At 46.1% G+C, this 27,427-nt stretch overlaps 1 protein-coding gene across 1 annotated transcript in view; it reads right to left on the bottom strand.

Annotated features, from left to right (window-relative positions):
• The window catches only part of LOC311199025 (kinase suppressor of Ras 1-like), a gene marked incomplete at both ends in the record, with an annotated part of 51,356 nt that extends 45,803 nt beyond the window's left edge, over positions 1 to 5,553 (bottom strand). The window contains one exon of the mRNA XM_084273070.1: positions 5,293 to 5,553. Within this exon, the coding sequence (XP_084129196.1) occupies positions 5,293 to 5,553 (261 nt within the window). The remainder of the gene's footprint in view (positions 1 to 5,292) is intronic.
• Between the last annotated feature and the right edge of the window lie 21,874 nt (positions 5,554 to 27,427).

The following is a 27,427-nucleotide window of genomic DNA, read 5'->3' as shown; positions in this document are numbered from 1 at the left end:
GAAGAATCCCTTGTTGTAATTATGATAACCTACTCATCAGAGCTTGTCCTGGAAGCTCCAGGTAAGTTAAAACACTACTGCTGACTTTTTATGTCAACATTTATACAAAATCAATGGTAGGAGATAAGCGAAGTTCCATTATGATGTGATCATATACAAAGGCACATTGTAACAAAGAAGAGATGTCTACAAACTTGTACATAATACACAGCTCCCCTCCTTCCAAGTCAAACAGAACCTCTGTTGAGGCCAATCTTAAACAATCAAGCACACAAATTGAAGAAAAAAAACCCAAAAGAGCCCTAAAAAGCACCTTAAAGAAAAACAAGTGGGTTGCATAGATGCAAAAAGTTAAGATGAAGTAAGAGACTTTCTTCTTCTCTTACATAAGACCTGCTGGAAAAGGAAGTATTTTGAGTTGAACAAGGATTATAAACATGTGGCTACAGGTTGCAGCTTGGCCTGAAAAATTCACTACTCCCACTACTTCCAGTTTACAGTCTTCCTTTCCTTACGTGTACCACATGCCCAGCTTTCGGTCTGCAAGTTTGGACGACTACAACTCCTCTTCCTCTCCTGTCACACCTCCCCCCCATTTCCAAAGCATTTGTTTCTGCTTAGGGATCACTTGGGAGGAGATAAGCCTTTTCTAGCCAAATTGCCAAATGACTCGAGATAATGCCAAAGCAAGTTCAAACACACTCACTCCACTGGTATCACTCAGCCAGTATGAAGGACTGATCTGTGGAGTAGTTGACTTACTTGTGACACAGCACAGCTGGAGTCAGGCTGTCTGACCTGGCAGTATGTTTTCTGAGGGTGCTGAACAGAAGGCATTCCTGAGGAAGAAATCAAAGTCATCTTTGCACATAGGGCCAAGAATGTCTCTACCCCAGACAGTCCAGCCAAAGAGAAGGAAAACAGGGGTCTTTGAAAAGGAGACAGATGGCAGCACTGCATGCTACCACCCCACCCCAACACTCCAAACCATAACCAGTTCAGAGGCAATTCCCATGCCAGAAACACTGTAGCTGCTTCTCAGGAGTATTTTCTTTCCGCCTTGGTCATTAACATCCGCAACCTAAGTACGCTCCAGGTCTCAGTTCAGCCTGGTCCTGCTCCATCTGTGCTACAGTTAAAGGCTGGCAGGGAGAAAGGTGTGCCACTTAGTTTGGTAATTGCCAGAGCTTACCAAGCCAAGAGAAGCCACAGGAACCCTCCCTGCACCAAGCACCGAGGGCTGCATTCTCCTCCTCACCTCCTACAGAGCTGCAGTGTTAAAGTGTCATCTGCTTCACTACAGATGTCAGATCCAGTCCCCCTGTCAGCTTCTTAGCCAGGGAAGTGAACGCAGAAAGAAACTGCTTTTACAAAGAAATGCAGCTAAAAATAAGATGCTTCTAATATTGCAAAACCAGTTTAAGAGTCACGCAAGGTATGAGCCCAGGGACAGAGTGAAGACTGAGCTGTTTCTTCGCAAGGATACTTGGAGCAATGTTGGATGCTCACCACATGGCAAGACATTTTTTTGCTCTCTTACATATGGGTTAAAATTACCATTATTTTCCATTTCAGTTTTGTAGTTGACTGGAGAAGTGAGTAAACCTGCTAGGACAGAACTGAAAGCAAGCTATATACCAAAGCACCGCATAAAACGAAAAACACTCAAGCACTTACTTGGCAGAACCTATAAAGCCTTTTAAAAAAATACAAGACCTTGTGGCATCAGAGAACCTACTCTGCTAATAACCAAACTAACACAATCTACTTTCCACTACAGGGAAACTCCCTGCCCTTCTAAGAAGTGGCCTTCCTACATGTGAAACAGGGTCAGCTCACGTAACACATTATTTGCAAGCAATTCCCATCACCCTTCCCCCCCACCTTACTTCTGTATTACAGAAAGTTCTCCCTGCACCCACTTGAGCCACTGTGAGTGCTTATCTTTACCTGTCAAGGTCCCAGCTTGAAATCCTTATCTACCATGTGCTTTATTTTGAGAATACCTTATAGGCAAGAGGAATGAGGAAGGGCTTAAAGCACTTCAGTAAATAGGGAGGGCCATAAGCATGCACTCAAATACCTTTGGTTACGTTGGTGTTCTTGTCTCTGGAACACAGGAGGCACATTATGAATCACACGGTACAGGTGACAGCTATCTACACTGGGAACAGGCACAGAGGGAAGCAATGCCAAAGACCAAGCTAGCATCTCAAGTGTAAAGTGACACAGCCATTCTGATGGATTTGCACTGCTGTTTTAAACTACTGATTCCCTTCACATTACAGCTACTTTCAGAACTTTACTTCAGGGCTGTGGTAACCTTGGGATTAGAAGTGGCAATGAACACCCACCCTGTCTGACCCACATGGGTGTGGGGTTCAGACAGCCACGTTAACCCAATGGCATTCACTCCTGTGCACAGGTGGTCTGAATCCCTGTGGGTCCCTGGCACAGAAGACGGTCTTCAAGGAAGCATCCCTTCACCTGTTAAGTTCACAGTTTTGACACCAAAACTGGACATTACAAAACTTACAGAGATGTATGAGCTGTACACAAATTTTATCATGGAAGCTTTCCTCCCTTTGAATAAAAACAAAAAAGTAAAATCAATAAACTGATTTTTGCCTCCTCATACAGGACTGTCTTCAAATCACCCATGTGCAGCCTGGTGTTTGGCCACAGGAGCTGCTTATTCAACTTCCAGAGTCAAGTCCACTCCCTTCCCAAACTGGAACTTCCTGCCTCCAGTCTGCTGCCTTTCTCTCTCTCATGTTTTATCATTTCCCTGTGGCTTTGCTATAGTTTACCAGTTATACTGACACATCTAAGTCTTCATCATTCTTTTCCCATGATAAAGTTTCTACATGAGAACAGAAGACACGTGTAGATTCAAACCCAAAGTACAGACGAGGCTTGCAGTCCCCGCAACCACCCCACCAGCAGCCACTAACCATGACCCACAGAGCCTTTCGGCAACGTGTCAAGGCCACCCAGAGACCCACCACAAGGCAAGAGACCTCCAAGCTTCTGCTTAAACTGCTGACTCCTGAGGAGCTGCCTACAGCCTGTCCAGAGCCGCACACCAGTCTGCCCATCAGCACCACTGGCTCCCTGCACTGTGGGAGCACCCATCCTTACCGACATGGTCCGACAGGCAAACGCCTCCAGCCACACATGTATTTCTGACACATTAATCAGGCACAATAATTACACCGCATCATGCCACAGGCAGCCCACCACCCTCTGGTCCACCATGGGAAATAACAGCTTTGGGAAGCAACCACAGACCCTCACCTCCTACAGTCTGCTTCTCTACTCTGTGCCTGCGGACAAACCCACTGCACATTGGCACGGGGAGTTAAGCACGAGGCTCAGGCTATGCTCAACAACATGTATTTTGGTACAGGCAACTGAACAGAGCAAAGGGCATGGAGTCTATATCCATGCCTGTAGCTTCGCATATTGGCAGAGATCCAGTACTTGGTTGAATTCCCAGAGAACTCATGTACTGGACCATGCATCATAGAGAATTTTTTCAGCTAAGACTTTTTCCTGATCATAAATTTTATGATCACCAGTGAATCTGACTCCCATTTGTTTAACCAGATAAATGTTAAAGAGGAATGCATGCACAGGCTCCACAACTGTCACTAGAAACAGTTTTTGTTGCTTTAAGAAGAACCTGAAGATGATAGCAGGACTTCAACCTTTGTGAATAAAGGCTTCCTTTAAAAACAGGTCCACCAGCAAAATACTGATGATCATTTTCAAAAATTATGCTGATTGACATTGTTTGAATACTAAAAATGCTGGCAGCAGGGCTGCCAAAAGCATACGCAAACACTGTTTTAAAAAGAATAGCCTTTTAAACACTATTTGGATGTGACATGAGGAAAGAAAAAAAGTGTGCTACAAATTAAAAAAAAACCCCAACCAAAACAACCCACAAAATAAACAAACCACAAAAGAGGCAGAGGAAGAAAAAAGGAAGAATGATAGATTTCCAAGAGGTTGTGCCAAATGCTACCTACCACCTATTGTTTTGCAATGTTTTCCCCCCAACCTCCATATCTCATATGGTGGGTTCTGCAGCATACACATTTGTTACCGTTACGCTGATGTAATGATCTTTCTTCCTAAAGGCCCAGTGTTGTAGCTCCACAGCCTCCAGTATCAGGCTGGAATAAAGAACCAGGAGCCTTTACATGAACCTTCTATCAAAGAAGGGGGTGGGGGTGGGATTGTCTGCTCTGCTGAGAGAAATGCTACCTGCATACAAGGTAAAAGGAAATGTTATTTAAGTACCCAAAGGTCAAAGGAGCGAAGCAAAACTAACTCTGCATCGCCTTTCTAAACACTTATGCAGACTCGTGAAGATTCAACCCTTCTTTGAAAGCATCACAACAGCACATGTTCTGTGCTTAAAGAGTTTCATATCATCTTTCTAAACAGCAAAACGTCTCTGCAGCCGGGGCCGTGATGCTGCCTGTCAGCCACACCGACCGAGGGGAAAGGAGGATCCCACTCGACCAGTGAAACCGAGCCAGGGATAATGCCAGGCCGGGGGAAGCGGTCAGGGGCATTCAAAAGCAAACACCGGAGACCTGAGGGAAAACGTGGGTCCATCCAGCCTCCCAGGACAGGCGCGGTGGCGACCCACCTCCTACTGCGGGGCCTCAAGTCACCTGTGATCCCAGCTCCACCGCATCTGCCCGCGCAGCGCCACGACAGTCCAGCTACAGGCCCCGGGGCGCAGAGTGGGGCGGGGGGCGGCAGGGCATGACCGCCCGAGCAACACGCAGCTCCCGCGGCCCCTCAGGGCACAGCCCGGGCCGCCCCCCTGCCCGCCGCGGCCCAGCGGGGCTGCCCGGCGGCTCCCCGCACCTGTCCTCCCCCGCCCGCCCTCCGGGCGCGCCCTCCCCTTCTCCCGTGGCACCTCGCTCCGCGGGACGCCTTTCCAGCGGCGGAGGGCTGGGCGCGGGGGCCTGCCACGGCCAGCCGGGCCCGGGAGGGGGTCAACCCTCTACTGACAGGGCTGCAGAGGGGCTGGGGGGATCCTCCCTTGCTGCCCTTCCCTTCCACGGACTCCTCCGCATCCCCCTCTACCCGGGGGAAGGAGCAAGGGAAGGAGGATGGGAGGGCGAGCGCCTCCCCGCACGGCCCTGGCACCGGGGAGGGCGCGCTGCTCCCGGTGCTGAGGGGAAAGGGCAGGCCTCGGCCCCAGGGTGAGGAGCGGGGGACGGTAGCGAGGCTCCCCTCCGGCCCCGCCGCGGCTGCCGAGCCCCGTACCTCCAGGGTGCGAATCTCCTGCTGGGTGAGGTCGTTGGACGCGGCGCACTTCGTGCGGAGCCCGCGCAGGTTGGACAGCGAGATGTCGATGAGGTCCTGCAGCAGCCCGCACTGCTGCAGCGTGCTCCGCACGGCCGGCAAGCCCCGCGCCGCCGCGCCCGCCCGGGACCCCGCGCCGCCGCCGCCGGCCGCCGCCTCACCACCGCTCCGCTCCTTCCTCTCCAGCATGCCGGCGGCTCGCAGGGCAGCCGCTCTATCCATTCCTCGGCATCAGGGAGGCCGGGGAGGAGAGGCGGCGGGGGGAGCAGCAGCGAGGGCGGGCGGGCGGACAACCGGCAGCTCGCTCCGCCTCCCCTCTCCGGGCAATTACCGCGCATTAACGCTGGCGAGGCACCGCGGGCGCGGCCGACCCGCGCAGGCGGCGGCTGCTGCTCCGCGAGGGGGCGCGGCGGCCGCTCCGCCCCGCCCCGCCCCGCCTCAGCCTCTCAGCGCCTGACTCCGCCCGCCTCAGCGCCTTAGCGCCCGCCTCCCGCGCCTCAGCCCTGCGGTTCGCGCCTCAGTTCTCCGTCCCGCGCTTCAGCCCTTCGTTGCCCCTCTCAGCGTCTCCCTCCGCTCTCCTCAGCCCCTGAGTACCCACCCCAGTATTCCTACTGCTACCACCGCGCCTCCCTCCACCGGCCTCAGCCTCTCACCACTCTCTCAGCCCACCTCAGCCTTCCCGCAGCTATGTTAGGACGTGTAGGAGAAGCCCCCGACACTGGTTCACTGAAAGAAAAAGGGTTGGGGCAGTGCTGGGCCTGGCCAGCCCACCCGGGGGTGTGAGAGCCTGGCCTGGAGCATGCGGCCTCACACCATGGGTGAGGGGTCCAGCAAAGCCCCTCGTGTGTCATGGCACTGGAAGGAACGATGGTGCACAGCACAATGAGACAATCTGTGTGTTTGTGGACACTAAATACCACAAGAACCTGAAGGTCCAGGGGTAAAAAACAGCACTAAGTGGCATTGTGTGCGTCTCACACCATCCCACAGAAGCCCCTTGTGTGCTTGCAGCTAGTGTGGCCTGCTGCAGCCATGCACAGAAGAAGCCTTTGGGGCTGGAGTCTGTGGCATGGTGTGAGCAGCTACGAAGTTCACTGACACTTGGTGACATCTGTGCCATTGCACCAGCACAAGCCAAATGCTAGCTATAAACAAGCCACTTACTAAGGCCACAGGGAGTTTTCCTAAAATAGCCTCTCCCAAATGTTCTATAAATTGCTGAGGTACCTGTTTTATTTGACATAAATGTTTACCTAGTAAGGAATAAGCGCAGGTCTAGTGGGCATTATTATAAACCTCTTTTAGTGAACGTAAACACTTGAGGGCAATAGTCATACAGGTTCATTCATATCATGAGCAGGAGAGAACTTTATTATGGCCTCCTGGGACCACTGTGGTTTCAGCTTTCACAACAAAAACACTAGAAAAGTGGCACAGGTGACTGTATTGCAGGTGCATTTGGTCGCATACCCCAACTGATGGACTTGCACTGAAGTGAGATGTCAGTGCAGGAATCATACATCTCCCAATTATGAGAAGAATTAGGACTGTTGATCTGATGTGAGGGATCCAGAAAGGCAATTTGGTTGCATCTTGCTGACAGAAGAAGATAGACTCTAATATGGACTAGGCTGACACCAGATCTTAAAAGCTGAAGTAACATCTGAGCCACATGTAGCAATACAGAAGAGAGTTTTATGCAAAAAAAAGTGAAACAATATGAATATATAGGACATGGGACAGTGGAGCAGGGCAAATCAGCTGACACTGAGCTGTTTTTCTCATGATTAGATGGATACTGGTATCAACATTAGTTCATGTGCACTTGCATCAAGTAGCGTGGCATATGCTGTTTAGTAATTTTCTTATGAATGTGGGTCAGGTTAAGTATTTGATTTCCTTGTCATTATTCACATGCTGTAAATTTCATACACACTCAGGGCTCTCCTGGATTAGGATTTAATTAGTTTGCCATCTGACGAGTCCCATGGCTTTAGGAAAGTAACTTATTTTGCCTATCACCTCCATATTTCTGACCTTGCAAAAGTCTTTATCTACCCCCTCGTCTCTTAGGAGCACTGGAAGTTTAGCACTGGAAATGTTAGTTTTTAGAACTCTGACAGACTGGAATCCTAAAATACAGGTCACCATGGACTGGGAAACATTGACAACAGGGATGTTATTCTTACGGATATTCTTGGTATACCCATCTGAGAACATCCATTTGCTAATAGACAAGAAACTGAGTGTATTTCGTAAGAAAGCAAACTAGGAAAATTGTGGGCTGTGCATCACAAGATACTTGGCATTCTCTGCAAGTGTTTGTGTACTGCGTTGGGAGTGCCGGCCTCATTAACTGGCTACCATAAGTGGGCAGCATTCCAGTCCCAGCGTACAAGACTGCCCTCCGGGCCTGCATGGAAAAATGTGCTGACTAAACACTCCACACACGCCATGCATTCACGTCCCTGCTCAGCACTGCTGCTGCCTTGCATGTTCCCCAGGCCAGCGCATTTGCAGGAGAAACGGGGAGTCTCTGAGTGCCCTTCAGTGGAAGCAGATTATGTGGGAGTGAGCAGCTCTCACTCTAGCTAAATGCTGTGACTCCAGAAGCAAGGCTGAAGGAGGCAGAGCTGCACACACTGAACCGCGGGGAAGCCGTTGTTGTATGCCAAGATGAACCTGTGCTAGCACAGGACTGCAATCTTGGGTGTCCCACAGAGTTGCACTCTCCATCATCCAGGGTGACCACTGAACAGATGTGACACTGAGGTGCCAGGAGCAGACATTTGTGGAGATAGGGGTGGGGAAGTAGTGTAAGTTTTGTGATTTCGTGGATAAGGCCAGCAGCATTTCACAGGGAGCATATCCCTCCTTCCAGACCCACAAAACCAGCCATGACAGAGCATCCCTATATACTGTTCTTATGATGGGACACAGATTGTATTCACCTGTCACATACATTTATGTTAGAGTCTTTATTTAATTTCTTAAACACACTGTTTTGTATGAGGTCTGTATTGAGAACATGTATTGGGCAGTGCAGCTCAGAATGGGGTGTGATTCCAGCTGCTGTTTGTGCCTAGTGAGCTGTATTTCCCAGCATCTTGCACCTCATAAAGACAATTTAAAATTTGACTATGTTGATCCTGTTTGGATTCATTTTCATGCTCTTTTCTTTGAAAACCAAGTCACAGAAATGGGAGGAAAGCATGTCATTTGGCAATTAAATTTATGCTGCTTCACCACAAATTGTGTGTATAATCTAAAGTTTAGTTGTCTAGAATCACACTTCTCTATCTATAAGAAAATGGGGATAAAACCACTGTGCTTTATCAGGGATTTAGAGAAGAGAATACATTGGCTGGACAATGGTAGAAGGACTGTGTGAGCAAACTGAATGAGCTGTTCTGCCCAGAGATTCGGGGAAGTGACGTTTCTTATGCCACTTATTACGCATTTATTGATGCCCTTGCTAGGACTTTTTCTTGACTGTACAGCGTGTGTGGCAGATGTAAGAACTGCATTCTGCAGAGGAAAGCAGCCACTATTTTATTGAATAGGGGAACCACAAACACATTGTGTACTTCATTCCTGTGTGACGTATACATTGGCTTTTTTTTGCATATCAAAAACAACAGTGGTTTTGAAAACAACAATAAAACGTGGAATGCTTAAACTGAATCAGAGAAATCTGTTAAATCCTTGGTTCAGCCACTGACCAAAGAACTGAAAGGATTTCTCTTCCCCACTGCCACCCAGATCTCTTGAGCACACAGACCAATTTCTCAGGAACAAGAATTTTCCTTTGCAAACCACCACAATAAAATCCTAACCTTGCTCATTGTCTCTAGGAAGTCCTGCCCTGTAGACCATATCAAGAGTGTTCAGCCCAGTACCATAAGCTCACTGGACAAAAGCAAAGACCTTTTTCTTCTTTTTCTTTTTTTTCCAAAGAGAGAAAAGCACTGATGCATTTCACATGCTGCTTTTCTGAAAAGCTTCTATTACCTTTTTAGCTAGCTTGCCCCAATTTCATTCAGCTATCACAACACTGAATTTAGATGATGAGACTGAATTACCCTATTTGATGTGTTTAACACATAATAGAAACCTGTTTTAAGAAAATGCACTGTTAGGATTTGAAGAGCTGAAATGTTAGGCGTTTTAGATGAAAGAGGCCTTTATTATCGATGATTTTCCCCTCAAAAGCTTCCTCCTACACAGACAGTAAGAGTATTCCTTTCTCCTTGCAGCGCAGCACAATAACACACAGTAGTTCTGGCATGCTTGTCTGCTGCGAAGTTGAGACATTTGCAACCTATTTTTAGACATGCTGCTGGATATTCTTTTGTAGGATATACAGAGAAAGTGCAGATAGTGACATGGTGGTCATGGGACAAATCCTCCCCATTTTCTTCTTTTTAAATTGTCTGCAACCGAGCCAAACCAGTTCACACCAGTTTAAGATTCGGCCTGTAGCTTGAAGAAAATTTTTAGAATAGGTCCACTTCTTCCACAGACCTTTAACTGCTCAGCTGCCTGTTAGGTGAGCCTCATGCACAAATGACAGCAGAGGCCACCTTGGGCAGACAAAACACCCCCTCCTTTCTGTCTGCTTATTTTTTCCTTCTTTTGTATTACCTGTCATCAGGGAACCCAGGAATTTAATAGGAGTCTTCTGCCAGTCAAAATGACAAGCTCAAATTCAAGGCATATAACAGAAAATCCACAGGCTTGACAGTAGTACATACCAATGAGCCATGCATGGGGAGATACAAGAAACTCAACTGTATGCTGAGAATAATGTAGTGGTGTGAAAATTAAACATTCCTGTCATTCTTTAAATTAATTTTCTCTTGCTCCACAAATGGAGGACAGAAGAAACTAGCGGTGTGGCTACACTCACTCAATGTTTTGTGTAGACAGGTCAATGGAAAGGAGCTTGGAAATGGGACTGAAAAGGAGGATCATTGGATTGACGTGTTCATCTTACAAGACGTCACCTCCTGGAGTCACGTGAGTAAGCAAGAATTGCAGCTGTTACAGCAAAGAAAAACTTTATAGCTTTAAGAAACCTGGAATACACAAATTTTAATAGTCTGTAAAGCAAATAAACCCTATCACATTTATTTTTAGAACAATCTCGTGGGTTTTGCAGGCTTGCTTTAGCATTAGCAGTGTTGCAATAACGCTGCCTTTTCTCTGCTATTTATCACCAGTCTCTTCTGTTTAGACTATAAACTGTTTGGGGCAGGAAGTGTCTTTTACTCTCTGCTTGCATGGCAACGCCTGAATCTCAGCTAGAAGCCTCTAAGCTCTGCTGTAATGTAAATACTAAATAATGGTAGTCAGCGAGGACTTAGCCCCCACCCCACTTGGAGGCCTGCCAGTCTGCGGGGTTTGTTCTAGCAGCAGGCATGCCAACAGTGAAAAGTGACAAATTTTGTTGGCGAAAGATATTCATAGGTCTAACAAGCATAGGAAACACCCGCCTCTAGAAACAGAGGCTTATGTCTCTCCGAGGATAAACACACCCAAGATTGACTCATGCTGGCATAATCCCCTTGTGCAATTTGTATATTGGCATTAGCTGTGTGTGAGGCAAAAAGACAAATATTTGGTTAACAAAACAACACAGGGATAATAAAAAATAATTAGGCAGCTTTACGTCTCAAAACACTGCAGCAGGTGAGCAGCTGCTCTTCCCTTAAAAAAAGCATCCCCATCCCAGCAAGCAGAGCTGCCTTGTGTTTGTTATCTGCAGTGAAATAACCCGTTTATTTGGTTAAATGTTATAAGTATAAAAATAATAAATGAATGCCAGTCACCCACAGTCTGGTGAGGGATGGCATCTGTACTGTGGTGGAAAAAGCAGGCTCTCATTCCACAGGAGAGCTTTGTCAAGTGAATTGCATAAGGAGATTACAGCCCTGAGACTGAAACACGGCTGAAGGTTTTAGTTGGTTTTGCCGCTGCCTCTGTCATTAGCACGCTGCTGAACTGCACCACAACAGCCCCTCTTTCATCCATGTGAAAAAAGGCTCCAGGTCCATCATTACATTTTTCAGAGCTGTTACCTCACATGACTATTAGCTTCATTTCCCCCAAGCCCTTTCTTGTTGCTTTAAATAAAGGGAAAGGACCTGGACCGGTTAATCATCTGTTCACATTATACCCTGTGCTCTGGGATTCGTTTGATGTGCCAGGCCTATAGAAAGGACAGGAGTCCAGATTCAGCTGTGCACGCCCTGTGTCAGGCATGTCTTGCACTTGGGGTTTTGGCAAGGTAGTTATGTTACTCCTCACACCCCTGTGTGCCTACTTCTGTCAGCAAAATTCTGACTCAATGCCAGTTTTGCTAATAAAAGGGGAAAAAACCCGCCAATTTTTTCCTGACGTTGCCTCTTCTGTGTGGACAAAGATTTTACCACCAGCTCTTGTATGGCTCTGTGGGAGGCCTCACTTCCAGTTCTGCAACCCTTCTTCCACATCTGCATGCGCAATGCCTCAGAAGTGGGGTGGCCACATACATTTCTCAAGCAATTCATTATGTCTCTCATCACATACCTGGCAAGAGGGCTGTCCTGGGATCAGCAGGGCCTGCTGGATGATCGACATCCCTTTCCATGGGAGGAGCAGGACCACAGAGACCGCTGGATCCAACATCCGCATTCTTCCCAGGATTCAGCTGCACTTCTGACGTTGCTGTGTCCCTCCATTGAGCATGTGGTACCGGGGAGGAGCTACTGCCATCTTCTACTTGTGAAACACCTGTGAGGTCTCTTTCCTTTAGGGGTTCCTGTGCACGTGTCTTGAGTTCTGTAATGTAGCCATCTCTAGGGACTAACATCTCTGTCCTAGAAGAGCTGCACAAAGCCCACAGAAGCTAAAAATAGAAGGAGCTGGCTTTCACACCTTGCTTAATTTGGAGACACCGTAAACCAGGCTGGACCAAATCATATTGCTAGAGGATCATCCCAAATGCATCTGATTGAGTTCTTTCATAGGAGGTGGAATTCTGCACAATCTACTGAGTTGAGCTTTTGGAGATCAGGTCTATGTAAAGCCTCTAGATAGTCCAAAGAAAGCTAGCAATGTTGTTATAAATATTTAAAAACCCAAACTTGTCCTCTGAAAAAAACTGGCTCAGCTGTAGAAGGAAAAGCAAACACAAGTCTTCTGTTCCAATTCAAAGTCCTTTGAAATCACTGTCTTCACAGTCGGTAAGTTTTGGATTAGGTCCTCATTCTGCCTTCCTTTCCTCTGTCCCTACAGTACCATGAAAATTCAGGCTGTTTCTCTTTACTTCCTTCCTCTTCATAAAATTTCTAGTAATCAGCCATCTGGTGTCCAAGATGCCTTGAGTATTAGGGCATTTCCTTTATCCACGGGAGGCTTGTGAGAAGAAAGATAAATGTTCATGACCCATCCCTGCTGCGTGCTGATTAGGGTCTGGCATTTTTTCTTTGTTCACAGTGATTACTGTAGTGCTTAGTTGTTTGGTAGAGAAATGTATTTAAGGGGAGATTCTTCGATTCTGATCCAGCAGATTTCATTACAGTGCTGAACTTCATTAATTTTTTTTCATAACAATATAATACTTGCAATGTATATTACAGTGGGATTTTGAATAGAAGAGACAAAAATGGATCCATAGAAAATACCTTGTGTCCTAAAGAACTGTAGCCTGGATTCATTCTCATTTTAATTCTGGCTCACAGTGGCACCCTGTTTTTCCAAAGTAGCTAAAACATTAACCCCTTCCTTTCATTCCACATGGCAGGTGGAATGAAATACACAGAGACCCAAAGCTGCAATATAAACTGTGTGTAGGGCTCTGCTCAAGTCAGTGCTGGTCCCTGGGGAACAGGGGTTCTGTGTACCACGCTGTGTAAAACTGGGTCAGGTCTCAAGGTAGCCAGTGCATTGAGGGTCAAGTTTAAGAGGAAAATATTGAAGGGCACAGAGAAACTGTGACAGAGCATCTGCTGGACCACTGCATTTTTTTAAAAGAATGACTGAGGAGAGGGCACATAAGACTTAAATGAAAACAAAGGCAGAAGGAAGAATCTGCCATCTTAGCTTGGAAGTAGAAGGCAAAAAACTTTCTTATTCTGCTGAGTTGCAGGCCAAATTCTTGACATAAAGGAGGTTTATGTCTTGGTTTGTGAGCCCTTGGGAATTGCAAATTTTTTGTTGTCTTGACTGTGGTAGCAAGAGATGCCAATAAGGTACCATTCATATTCACACATGATACTTCCTTTCCATTAGGGAGTTGACAGTCACTAGATGTTTATACCAGGAGTCTTTGGTTGATGGTATGTTTATAATAGTAAACAGTTTTGATCAGACAGGAGTTTGTCAGGTCAAAGAGAAGTGAAGAGACATCCTTGAAATACCTTTAGGCTGTTTCTGTACACCTTAGTTCTTAGTGAACAAATATATTTTTCTTCTTCATCTTTTGGAAGTTGCCGTTACAGGCGTGTACCATCCAGATCCTGCCTGAACTCCACAGACAGTTCAGACTGTGCATTATGGTAGTCCTATCATATTTAAGCTATTTAATGCAGCCACGACTTAACCAGGTAATAGCATACCTTAGCATGAGCACAAGAAGTAGTAATAGAGCCTAAACTTTCTGTGAAAGACTTATGCAAGACTTCCTTTAAATGGAAGCATTTGTCTCAGTGTAAAGAGCCAGGGCTTCATGCAGATGCTTAGTTCTCCCACAGCAGATAGTTGCAACCTGAACTACTCACCAAGCACAAACGTACAGGCAGATGAATCTTTTTCTGATGATGCTACAGAAAACAGTGAGCCACATATTCTGCAGTCTACTGGAACACAGCAAAGGTCTTTATAAAACCCAGCATTAACATTTGACTTAAGTTTCTCATTTTGAAAGCATGCCATGTTAGAAATACTCTCCATTTTGGTTCTGTGGTTATAATGTATGTTCCTAAACATGTAATTATGATAATCAGAATGATGTCTTGTAGAACAGACCATTTGAGCCAAATAGAGGCAGTTTAAAACCATCGCCAGGAAGGCTGATTTTTTTATCCCTTTGGTGTCAGAAAGCCTTTGAGCTGTTGGGGCTGACACTTTTCCTAGTCTTTTCCTGCAGCAGGGACTAGCAGATACTGTTAGTTATATTGATGTTTGATCATTGCAAGTGCTTCCTGGTCCTGATTCAGTGCTATGGAACATTCTGGGGATGCAGGGCTCTAAAACTGAGCTATAATAGCTCTTGATACTGGCCCTGACTCAGCCAAGGTTTTTAAACTGGATTTGCCAAGCTAAAATCAGGCTTGGAGATACACTTCTGTGTCTTGCTGAATCAGGGCACATAGATAACAAGGTGGTATAGAAATCCAGGTCTGAACTGTTTCTCATTTTGCTGTGGTCAAGCTTTAATTCCTGAGCTGCATTCTGCAGCTTCGGTCTGGTGTGGAGTCCTGCTGCAACCCCAGCACTGCAGTCCTGCTCTTCTGCCTGCTTCCCAGAAAAGAAGAGCTGACTGTTGCTGAGGCTCATACGGGTATCTGGGATGAGTGGCATTGCTCTGGTTTTAGAAAAATCTCCTTAGACAGAAAGTGCTAGAAAGCACAGCCTGTCTCACTACCCTATTTCTAGCTGCTATTGCGTGGTAGGGCTCAGCAGCCCCAGTTCTGCACACACACTCTGATCTTGCTGTTAATGTCTGGAGAGAAAATGGTCATGGCCAGTTCTTGTCAGCATTTGAATTCAGTCTCTTGGGCTTCTGCTAACTCTTCTTCCTCAGTTTCCTTCACAATCATCAACTCAGTAACACCATCTCTGGAAATGGTTTGCACCGGAAGCGAGATAAGCAGAACATGAATGCTAGCAGAAGCTGAGCCAAAGTTTTGAGAATTCTGGCGCTCACCCCACAGCACCAAGTAGGAAACCCTTTGCATTCATGGCAGGCAAACGTACAGGAAAGGACAAAGTAAACCCTTACCACTTTCCCTCAGATTTGAGCATAGTTTTAGCCGATCCAGCAGGTCACATGTTTCTCTGCCTCTGCTCTCACTGCAAAATCAAAGAATTCATCAGATGAGAAATAGTCAGCTGGCCCTGGCTACGTCCTGCTTCTGCAGTTCACAAGGTAAAAGTCCCCATTGTTTTCTGATGGAGAGTATCACACTCAAGACCTGAGCACTTGATCACAATCACAGTAGGGACAGAGGTCTCAGCGCAGGAAAGTGGTTTTATTCAGGACATTGCGTAAGCGTAGAGTTAATTTTAAGTCCATACTTAAGTGCTACAGTAGTCAATATTAGAAAGAAACATTTACACTGAAGTTGAGTTAATTTTAATTACTGCTTCTCAGGCTTTGCCTGAGCACACTTTCAGGCCTTGGAGAGGACACAAATGATCACAGGCATAAATATTTTGCTAAAACAATGCTTGTTGTAGTACATTTTTGCAATCTCTATTGTCTCACTCCATTCATGGAAGAAAGGTGGAAGAAACTCAGCCTTTGCCATTGAAATAATCTCTGTGCACCCCAAAATTTGAGTTATTTTCATTAGAAGTGCGAGTTGAAAAAGCTAACACAGAAGACTTCATAATTCCATAAGGCACTTACCTTCTCAGTATGTCCATCAGTAGCTGTGTAGGTCCAATTCAAACCAGGGAAAACATTCCCCCTGCCTTCAGCTGGCTCAGGGTCAGGTTCTGAGCAGAAGCCACAAGGCTGAATGGCCTGCATATCACTAAATACCAAATGATTCACAGCTGCTGACTGAGAAATCAGGCACTCTGGGGGACCTGAAATTGGTGCCACTCTGTTTTCTGAGCATACCAACAAGGGAGAGGCAAATCTCTCTGAAGGAAAAAAACCTTGTAAAAAACCCCATAGAAAATAGTTATTTTAAGAAAATAAAGTTTTTCCTTGTCTCCCATGTGCTGTGTCCTATGGGAGCTCAGACACTCATCTGAAGGAAGAGAAAAAACTTAGTCTTTGCTTGATCATCATGTAGAGGCAGTTGGAAAGTTGGATCTGTCGGTACTTGGGGATGACAAGTAGTTTACACAGCCCTTTGCCTCTCTGGAATGCTGTCTCTCGTCATACACACCGATAACAAGCCGCCTGTGTCAGGAAGTAATACTAGCACATCCTCTTTGTGAAGATATCTAAAAAAAACAGGGAGGAATTTGTTTCTGAGTGAAGTGACACAAGTCGTACAGCAGCCATCTGCGTGCCTCTCCTGCTTCCTTCCTTGTTTTTATTCTCAACTCTTTTTATAGCCAATATATTTCCAAACATTCCACGTGAGATTCTGAGTTGCCAGCTTTGCAGTTTCTGGTCACTGACATTACACTAATGCAACAAGTGATATCCCACATAATTTACTGATACTACTGGAGTAACCCAAAGCATAACGTTAGGCCATGAGAGGAATGTGACAGAGTGCAAGGAATCGAATATGTCAGCTACCTGGACTGAAGAACCAGTGGGTTGGCGTGGTGTCTCTCACATCTCAGGTGCTCATGTTTCCAGCATTCCATGCAGTTTTCTGTGTGTCCTTTGCTCAGATTCATTCCCTTCTTCCCTGTGAATAGTCATAGCTGTAGGGAAGGAAGATGTTGGCACAAAGCAGCCTGTTGTGTATTTTTCCCATGGGAAAGTCCTGTTCATTAAAAACTGAAAATGGCTTTAAAAACCAACAGATTCATCTTGGTGAATCTGTCTCCTCTTCAGGTCAGAATATGGTTTTATGCCCTGAAGAACTAAGGGAAATATTCTGAAATTTTATTTAGGCAGTGCAAGGAAAGAGCCCGTAACTGTAGCTTGCGGTTTATTGGAAGTACATGTTTCCACTACTTTGGCCTCGAGTCAGTATAATCATGATTTCAGAAACCATTTCAAGGAAGGGAATGATGACCCTGTGGTTGAGACATTGAGACTTTGAGACTGGACTAGTCTGGTTCAGTTCCTGGCTCTTTCAGAAAGAATAGCCATGGGCAGATCATCTAATCTGTCTGCCTCCCCCATGAAGTAGAGATGATAATGGTTCCTCTGTCTGACACCTCTATTTAAACCATATAGAACACTTAGGATCTTAAATTACAAGGATGAAAAGGGCAGATCTAATCCACATCTATACTTCCCAGAATCCTTTGCAAAGGTCAGTGAGCATAATAAAAAATAATTCCATTGGTTTAGTGGATTTACTTCACATATTCATTGAGCTACATGAAGTCAGGACTTCTAATAGTAGATTCTTCTCCTTTGACAGGATTGCAGTCATAGCTATTTGAAACAGAACAGCTCCCATCCATCCTCAAAACTCTTTGCCTTTTCAAGCTGTTAGCTCTGTAGTTCTGCACCATCTCTGAGGTTTGCATGCTTCTCCAAACCCAAAAGCCTAGTTCAGTCATATTGCCTGTCTTTTACCAAAACATGAAAAAAAAAGCTGCTCTTAAACGATTAACACTGTAATTTACCCTAAACTATGCACATTAAAATAGGAAATCTGAAATATCAAAGCCATGACCATTCAAGTGTTTCCATGAAGGGTGATTGGGATGTTGGACTTGCTAATAATTGTGTGTAGGTGTTGAAGCTATGAAAGAACCCATATGGTCCTTTTCAGTTCTGTATTTCTGTTAAAAAGTGGTATGTCTGTAGAATTTCAGCAGTTGTTGGCTGCCTTAGACATCTTTGAAATAGCATGTGCTGTTGATCGATGCTGTGAGGCTAGGAATTGTAGCCCAGCCAATGCTCACTGTACTTTCTTTGTACCCTGACCCCTCCATACCCTTCAAACCGGGAAGGTTTCACACTCAGGTGGTTACAGATACTTGCCCAGCTTCACTTATCAGTCTCAGCCCATCTGGAAAACAGCAGAACTGGAGCTGTAGATGTCTTTCTGCTCACATCTTTCCCTCACTCATGTGCCCCAGAGCTACACAACGGGAGAGCTGTTCAGAATATCACAGTGGAGTTTTGCCTACAGCGCTCTGCTGAGCAGATACAGCCATCTGCAAAGAATTGGCATTTCAAGATGTGCCGGTTCCAATGTATCTGAAAATCACAACTAGTCAGCAGGAATGGATGCAGTCTGCATTGCTAAACGCTTGGGTGCACTCAGATAATTGCATAATTCAATGTTGTGAACTCCCTCTTCTCAGACAATGTGTTTTAGATATTGACTGCACAGAAGGTCAGCTTGTGCTAGAAAAACAAACAGGCTGCTTTGCTTAGTGCAGCAGTGGAGGGAAGGCTGGGAATAGGCTATGACAGGAGACGTTTAGCCTTGTTAATTGTTGTTACTCTGATGCGGTCAAAGCATTTCAACCTAGCTTTTAGCAGTCCAGACTTAATGCTCTTTTTTTCATACAGTGATGTGTAGAGGGACTAATCAAGATTGGCTTCTGATTACATTAGTCATTACAGAGGCAGTTCTCAGTCCAAACCACTGACTAAGTGTGTCAGAATTATGGGTAAGAGGTAGACTGGGCACCAGAACACGGTGCAGAGGCACATGAACTTCTCTTCCACGGGGTATCTGCCTACCCCTACAGAAGCACTGGGTAAATCAAGCCAGCTTCTGTGACTCCCTAATAAAGTATTTATTAATTTCAAGCAAATTTCCTAGAAGGGTGGAGATATTAGAGATAATTAAATACCTGCCTGTTTGAGGAAGATGATCTTTTGATGAAAGTGCCGAGCTGTAGCATGAACTCATTACTGATTAGACACCAGAGACAAGTTCTCAATAATGTCTTGCCCATAGAACCCTCTTTGTTGGGAGCATGCAGTTAACCACAAAATCCAAATCGCTTTTTGCTCACAGAAATTACAGGACACATCTGACATTAGCCCAACTAATCATATTCAGTCACAAGATCAGAGGTAAACTGGAAATGAATGGCTCTCCCCTCTTCTGCTTGTTCCTTGAGTAAGTTATCCAGGCTTTTGCAGTCAGCACAAGCCAGCATCCTCAAATAGAGTAGCTGTGCTCCCAGAGAAGCTGTTGGGAGTGACAGAGGAGAAGCAAAAGTGAAGTTATGTATTAGCAGCTGAGGTGGGAAAAGAATGCAGGGCTTTGCACCTCGAGCTAGTGAAAAATAACCATGTGGAAAGCAGTGTGTCAGTTATGTTAGGGACTCATCTGCCTTACAGAATATTCCCAAGGGTCTGTGGTTCTAAGTCTACATGTTCTACATAGATGCAGTCAAGAGTGACATAGCTTTCCCTCACTGGGGACACAAGAAAAACAATAAAAGTGCATAATTTAGGCATAATTTATTTTTCTGTTCTGCAGGGACTATCACTATTCTGTGAGAGGGACAAAGCAACACATTAGAAGGCCCATAAACTCTGCTGCTAGGGAAACTTGACTTTTGTTCTTGTTTTGTTGCTTCCTTTCATCCTACAGACGACATTCCTGCTGAGAACAGACTGGTAGAAGCTTGTGAATAATAGAAAGGCATAACACTTAGCAAAGTCATCGCAATGTGCATCTGCTGCTCAGAGTATTTTTATTTAAGCCTTTTTTTTTAATAGGTAGGTGCTTCAAAGGTATATACATTGAGGCAATTACATGCAGAGAAATCAAAAAAAGATAGCACAACAAGAAATAATATCAAGAGATGCAAAAATATTACATATCTGCTAGGGTTTTTATTTTTCCCCAGGGTGTCTGTTTTCTAGGATGCAGACAGAGTTATAAACGTGTTAAGACAGCCTTGTTGTGTTGTTTTTTCTCCTTTGGAGAGATGAGAAATGCTATCTATCTTGTGGGATATAGGGAACACTGCTGCAGCAGTGCATCACCTCCACTTCCTGTAACACTACCCTTCTAGAAGAAAAGTTTTCCTTGCTCTTATCAGGAAATACAGATCCCTGATGAATTAAGTTAAAATATTGCAGGCACCAAGAGATACACAGATATAGAAGGTGTTTCCTTGATGGCAGGTGTGGGGGTGGGAGTGAAGAGTGGAAAGCAGTTTGGAAAAATAGGCTGAAAAATAACAGGGCATGAAGCCATGCACATGGGGCTCTGTGGGACAGAGATAAAGAGATCAGCAAATCACGAGAATTCCCAAATCAGATGCTTACAAACCAACTGAAATTGATTATCTTCAGTGCTCAATTAAACTGCCTGAATCAGGGGATGCTGGGAGAATTTGTGGTTGGAGGTCAGTGTGATTCTCATGGGTGCTCACTGTAAGCCCTACAAAGGTGCAAAGCAGGTTTGCTATGTGTTGCAGGTACCTGAGACGAGGATGGACCTGCTCATAGTCCAGTGCAGTACTAGGGCTGTCTTTTCCAGTGTGTTTCAAAGGAGCAGAATCTGTAATGTAGAAAGGGGAAGAACAGAGAGAACTCTTTCAAGGGAGTGAGGTGCTGATGATAGAGGCTGGTTTTGGAGGCAGCGCACTCTCTGGAGATTACAGCATGGCATTGACAGAGGAATGCAGTCCTGGCTTGCCTTCTGGATGTATGTGATATGTAGCTCTGGGCATATCTCACAGGTAATCTTGTGATCTCCTTGTAAACTGGGGCTGATAAAGCTTACCTCACTATTTCTTTCACAAGGTTTTTGAAAAGGTTGATTATTTAATTAGGAGTGATTTATCACAAGGACTCCTATTTAGAGGAGCTTTTCAGAGGTCTTAGTAGGCTAGTCCCTAAACTGACTTCAGAGACAAGTGCTGTCCAAAACCTTACAGGACCTGGGGAAGAGAGGAGGGGAAGCTAGCTGTCTGTCTGTCTGCAGCTGCCAGCTTCTGGAAGAGCTGAATGTGGTCTGCAGCCAGTTCACCTGGTAGCCTGGGATGCACTCTGCGTGCAGTGAGATGTGATGTAAGGAATTGTTGACCCTGAAAATCAGGAAATAGACTGGACTGGCTCATCCCCCACGTGACTGTGGGCACTCCCTTCTGATTATTACCTGGGACCATGATAGCAAAGGACAGGAATGTAGTCAGGGCATCACTGGGGAAAGCTTTGACCTGAGTTATCCAGGGAATGTGTGCTGGGTGGTCAGAGCAGCTCCCTTCTGGTCCTACAAAACATGAAAAGCAGCGTAGCATGGTATAACTCTGACACAAACTTCATATGCAGAGAGAAATGTCTGTTTGTAGACCAGCTCTTCATGCTACTTTTGTGATTTGACATTACTTGGCATACAGGAAAAACAAGTGATTGGACACACATGAAATCCACCTGACTCAGACTGTGGTCTGTATGGTTCAGCTGAAGAGTTCTAAGCTCCAGAAATAATGGCCTTTAGCTCTCTGCTAGTGTTCAGCAAGTCAGCTGGTTCCACGTTAGGCCAGGCACGTCAACATCAGCCTGCACTGCGGAGAGCCGGGAAGCAAGGAGGCGCAGTGACCTCCTCACAGCTGGATCATAGGAATCAGACCTGCTGGATGAATCCGGTGTTTCTGGCTAATGCTTCCTCCACAGCTTGCAGGACTATTCCATTCCTAACACTGACATTGAGTCCCTCTTATCTTTGTCAAAACCTAGACTTCCTATTTTTTAACTTCAGCACGTAGAAGGTGAAGGACTCTCTTCCTATATATCTTGCAGCAAGCTCACAGAACCAGTGTTTTCCAGGGCTGATACAGAGTTGGATCCATTTTCATGATGCAAGGACCCTGGTTTTCAGCTTCTGTGTCACAGCCACCTTTAACAGAGAGGCAGGAGCCATTTCAGAATGTGTTCAGCCTCCAGCTCGCTCTGCAGGAGTGCTGGAGCTAGCCAGGGTGTGCTGGCTCACACATGGATGCGAGACTTGGGTGTTCAGAGCACTACAGATTCCACAAACGCTTGTGGAAGCCATTGTGATCACTGTACTTTCCCTTTACAATCAGAACAACCTCATAAAGAACTCTCAATTAAAGAGGGGGAGAGAAAAAAAGCCACTAGCAAAAAGAGACAACAGCAGCCCCCAGGAGACATCTTATCTGCAGTTTGCACTCAAATAACCCAAAATAGCTGCTTATCTGTAGCAACAATGGAGCTCTTACTGATTTAAAAGTGGAAAAAAACCCCAACCCAACCCTGAAGGATTTATCAAGTTACTTAGATAAGTGTTCTGCTGTGATGTCACAAAGGGAGTAAATGATGAAGTCATATGGAAAATGCAGTCCTTTTCTGCACTGGGAATGAAGGTCCTTGGCTGCTAAGCTCAGGTGAAAATTTTAAATATTGGCACATTTGGGATGTTCAGCACCAAGATCTTACCTGGCTCCCACTTGGAATTTGTAGTAAAGGGTTCAATAATTTTCACACAAAACAGGGCTATTTAAAGATGCTGGGGAAAAGCATATAAACACTTCTGTACCATATGGAGAGTTGCAGAACAGTTGTTAGCTATCTATGGAGGCTGCTAAACACGAAGCACTGATGTTGCAGATAAGAGTGGCGTGATTTCCTGCTCCCTATGGGCTTGATCCAGTGTCTCTTCAAGTGTTGAAAAGGCCCCCGATTGACTTGTCTCTAAACTATTGTCTTTCTGCTAAATGCAGATGTGGTTTATTCACCCATTCTCCCATATAGCTTGAAGAGCACCCTCCAGTAACCCAGAGAAAACCAGACTCAGACTCTCAGCCGTTGTGTTGGGCTGGTTTCCCTCACACCAAGTGCTTAGTTCTCTGCTGGACCAAGCACTGGTCAGCCAGGAGGGAAGCTAGTTAGCTGTGTCATCGTTTGTCAGAAGAGTGACTGTGATGTGTTCTGAGATAGTCCTTCTTGAGGGGATCATTTTGCTTCCTAGTGCATTCAGCTGCACAGGTAAGAAGAGTAGTCAGGACAGCATCCCCCTTTTCACTGAAAAACAGCGCGTGTGAACCCCTAACCCCCTTTTATGCCTTTGTGGATGTTATGGGAGCTTTTGTTCATTGCTATGGCAAACCATCAGTAGTGTTGTGGAGGTGACAGCCCCTACCTCAGGCTCATCTCTCACACCAGGATTCTGCCTCCCTAGGCCAGAGGGTCAGAGCAACCCACAGTTGCTGAGGTTTCCTCAGCTCTCTCAGAGATACAGAGCAGACACGGCTTTTAGTGACATCCCCTGTGCCTTGAGGTGACACAACAGTGAGAAAACAGCTACTCAATAACATTGCACAATTCTGCATTTTCTCCCAGTCCGGGAAATTACTTAAGTAAGAATGAGCTGGTTGGGCCAGTGCATTTATTGCTACTGGTTTTGGCGTGCAGCCACTACTCAGATGAACCAAGTCCTCGGGGCTGTAAATCCTCTTCTCTCCTCCCTTGCACAGCGGCGTAGGCTCTTTGGTACCACAGGCTCCGCTCTAGCAGCGCTGCCAGATGGTGCTGGAGCAGGAGCGTTTCATAACAGGATTCAGGATATCCCCGTCCGGTTGCAGACACAGCTGGGAGCTGCAGCAGCGGCTGGGCTGGGCTCTGTCCCTTGCCCCCCGGCAGAGCGGCGTTTCCCGTAGCTGCAGCGGGGTTTCTTCCCGAGGCTTTGGTGCCCTCTGCAGCCGGGCGGGGAGAGGGGAGGGGGCGCGGCGGGGCTACGCAGCGCCCCAGCAGTCCCAGCATCGCCGTAGCATCGCCCCATCTGCGTCCCTGTATCACCCCAGCATTGCCCCAGCATCACCTCAGCATTGCCCCAGCATCACCCCAGCATCGCCCCAATACCGCCCCAGCATCGCCCCAGCAGTGCCCCAGCGATCTCCACTCTGCTGCGGGGAGCTGCGGCAGCTCAGGGCGGGCGGTGGAGGTCGGGGCTCCCCAGCGGGAACTGCAGACAATGGCAGGAAATGAAAAGATGTAATCCAGCCGGGAGACAGCTATTTTCATGAGAGGAATTTAACACGCTGGTGTTCCGGGTGTCGGGGGCCGCTGCCTCGAGAAAGGGACTCATGCAGCCGCGGAGTTTCCATGCGTGTGTGTACCCACGGGGCTGGAGGGAGAGGGTGGGTGTACATCTTTCTCCCCCTTATATTCAGTGTTTTATCTACCTCTGTCCATGAATTCTGTAAAATACAACTGGAGATCCCCCTCTGTCCTTTAACTGAGCCATGTGTAGGACAGAGAAAGGATCTGCTTTCTTTAAATGCACGTAAATCAAGAGCAGCCCTCTTGCAACCTCTGGAGTAATAGCAGTGTAAGCAAGCTGAGAGTCAGACAGACCTTTTCTGCTCCCTGTCCTCTTGCCCCTTGCATCCAAATGCTGTTTCAGGCACAGGGAATAGTCACAGTGTGGGAAAATGCGAGCTGCTCTCCCTGCATCCAGTCCCTCTTCTACACAAACCCCTTGCATCTCCTGTGGACCTGTTGTGGATGAACCTGAATTCTTTTTGCTTCACTGTGCCATGCATTTATTCATGGTTTTGCCCTAAGATCCTCTGTCAGGGACTGCCTCCTGCTGTTTAAGTCACTGGGGAATATATTTATGGACAGATCTAGAGTAAGAAAATGGTTCTTGTCCCTAAGTATTTACACTCTGTGTACGTATATAAAACAGCAGATATATGTATACTGTTTTCTACATACACTTTTCTATATATATATCACATGCTTAGGAGCAAGAGACTCTGGTGCTGAAGAAGATGGAGTAAATCAGCAGTGGTTTTGACAAATAAACCTGCATAAACCATTGTCAAACCTACTTTCCTTTCAGCACTGCTTGTGTGAGTGTACAGTTTCTCCCACTGTGGTCAGAGTGAAATAAGATGCTTTCCAGGTGATTTGGATCAGTTGTGCTGAAGGGAATGTTACCTATCCCCACCTATCCATTCCACCCCTACCAATAGTGAAAATGTGGAGATGAACATGAGGGGTGACCTCAAACCATCTCCATTACACTGTAACAGTCTCTAAGAGAGATCTACTCCCTCTGATGTCCTGATGAAATATTTTTTCAGGTGGTGCTTTAGTGGTTTGAGTCTTGTCACGGAGTCCCATGCTGTAATGTATTCTCTGTTGGAGAACTTTGGGTTTAGATCTTTGCTTTCTTTGTTTCCTGTTGTTGAAGTTGTTATTTTTGTTACACACAGCTATTCTAAAATCAGTGCTAATGTCCTGCATAAGCCATATCCTCTTCTCCTCAAAGTTACAGTTGCCAGAAGAAGTTGACTTTGATGTTCTTGGCACAGCTTTGCCTTCAGCCCCTGATGTGTAGGTCTCAGCCTCTCTGGTCAGGAAAGGGAGCTCCTGGCGGTGACCGTGGCTTAAACACAGGTGTTGTGTGAGCTTGGAGGAAGAGGATGTTGGACCCTTGGGCCTAGCTCAGAGCTTTGAAGTCTTTTCAGGCTGGCAGCCAGCTGGGAGCTCGCTCACAACTCAGTGGGTTCATCAGAAGTCTACTTCTAGCAGGCAGATGTGTCGGTCAAAGCCACAGGCAGAGTCCCCAGTCACTTTCAGCATCCATCCTTTCTTGGGGCGGTAAGGGATCTGTGGCACCCCATGGGATCCTCTTGTGTCTGGAGGGGGCGGAATCCTGATGTAAAGATTCTTCCTGAACTGAGTTCTGAGCATTTGCTTTGACTCAGTGCCTCTGTTGAGCTTCAGCCTAAGCAAAGGGTTCCTACTTCTGTCAGAAGCATGGAGACAATGAATAGCTCCTGTTTTCTCTGGGGCTCAGCACCTGGGGGTGCATCTGTATTCCTGAGTCAGTGGCTATGCAGGCAGTGGACTGGGACTGCTGGAATCCTGGGTGTCTGTGCAGCACAACCTTTCAGACCAAGTTCACTACTCGGTGACAAGCAAAATAGTCCTGGGGCAAGCCCATTACTGGGAGGGGAACCCAGCAGCCAACAAGAGGCCAGGTATTTCATTGCAAACTAAAACCTCAGGGCAGTTTTGCCATATAAGAACACTGACCCTGATTAGCTATGAGGAGATTTAGTCCCCTGTAATCCTACATTGATCTGGATTGCTTTTTTATTTAAAGAAGCTGACCTCCAGCAGGCACACCAGGTCTTTCTGGCCCAGCAGGTGAGTCCTGAGCAAAAGTAAAGAAATGAAAGTTCTAACTAAAAAAAATAATTATGGTGACCAGTATTGGGCCTCAGTTAAAATGCCAAGAAAAACAGGAAAGCATTATCTTACATGGATCTTAGCATTTTCTTAGTAGGTGAGTGGTTTAAGAAGTCTCATTAATTCTGTTTCTCAATTAATAAATTAAGGGTTTGCAAATAATCAGCACATTTGCCTAGAAACGAGGCATTGTTACAATCCTGGCTTTTCCCTCCCAGCCCTGTTTGTTCTGTTGTTAGAGGAAGAACGTACAGCTCTGTGGTGCAGATGTCACCCAAAGGCACAGTACACACCTCCACGCAGGTATCAACCAGAGATACAGGAAACATACGGTTACATCTCTGATGTGACAAACTTGGTGTCTTTGCATTAGTTCCCCAGCTTCTCTGTGTTTCAAACTTCTCCGTCTCCCAGAGGTATCATGATGTAGAAGGAGGTTTAGGCTTCTTCCCTAAAAATAGCCCTTGGATTGCATGTGGGCTAGGGACATGATTTCATACCTGCTATTCCTGGAACTTCTTTCCTGACCATGAGCACTGCCCAATTATAACCCTTCCCAAATGCACTTCCCTAAGGAAACTTCTAAAAGAGAAATGATGGGTGTGATGTTGCAAGCTTGAGGTTGCTTTGTCAACAAGGAAGAGGCTCTTTGTCCCCATGTGTGAGTGTGATAAGCATTGAGCAAAACACAGCGTTATTGATGCAGGTATTGCAAGAGACTCTGCATTCCTACTCCGCCTGGTTTTCATTTGTCTCCTCACACTGATGGTGTTTCCTACTGCTCCTCTCTTATCAGAGCAGCAATGCACCAGCCCTGTGCCTGGAAGCCTGGGAAGCAGCTGTTCACATCCACACTGCCATATTAGAAAAAAACCCAAAGAAACATTTGAAAATACAGCCCTTGTGATGAATAATTTTGCCATTTTTTGCCTCCAGGAGATGTAAGCCCCCTGAAGTACCTTGTACCTACAGAAAAAAATAGGCTGCTTGGGCTGTTTTGGAAGGTGTGCAAGGGCTGTGGGGATGTGCTAGTTCTGTGCAAAAAGGGGGTGCTCTGCTCTCTTCCGTGACCTCCTGTCATACTGTTCTGCTGGGGCA

Source organism: Gallinula chloropus, assembly GCF_964237585.1.
Source record: "Gallinula chloropus genome assembly, chromosome: 19".
In the NCBI taxonomy this organism is placed as follows: Eukaryota; Metazoa; Chordata; class Aves; order Gruiformes; family Rallidae; genus Gallinula; species Gallinula chloropus.
This window is presented reverse-complemented; position numbering and strand designations above follow the sequence as displayed.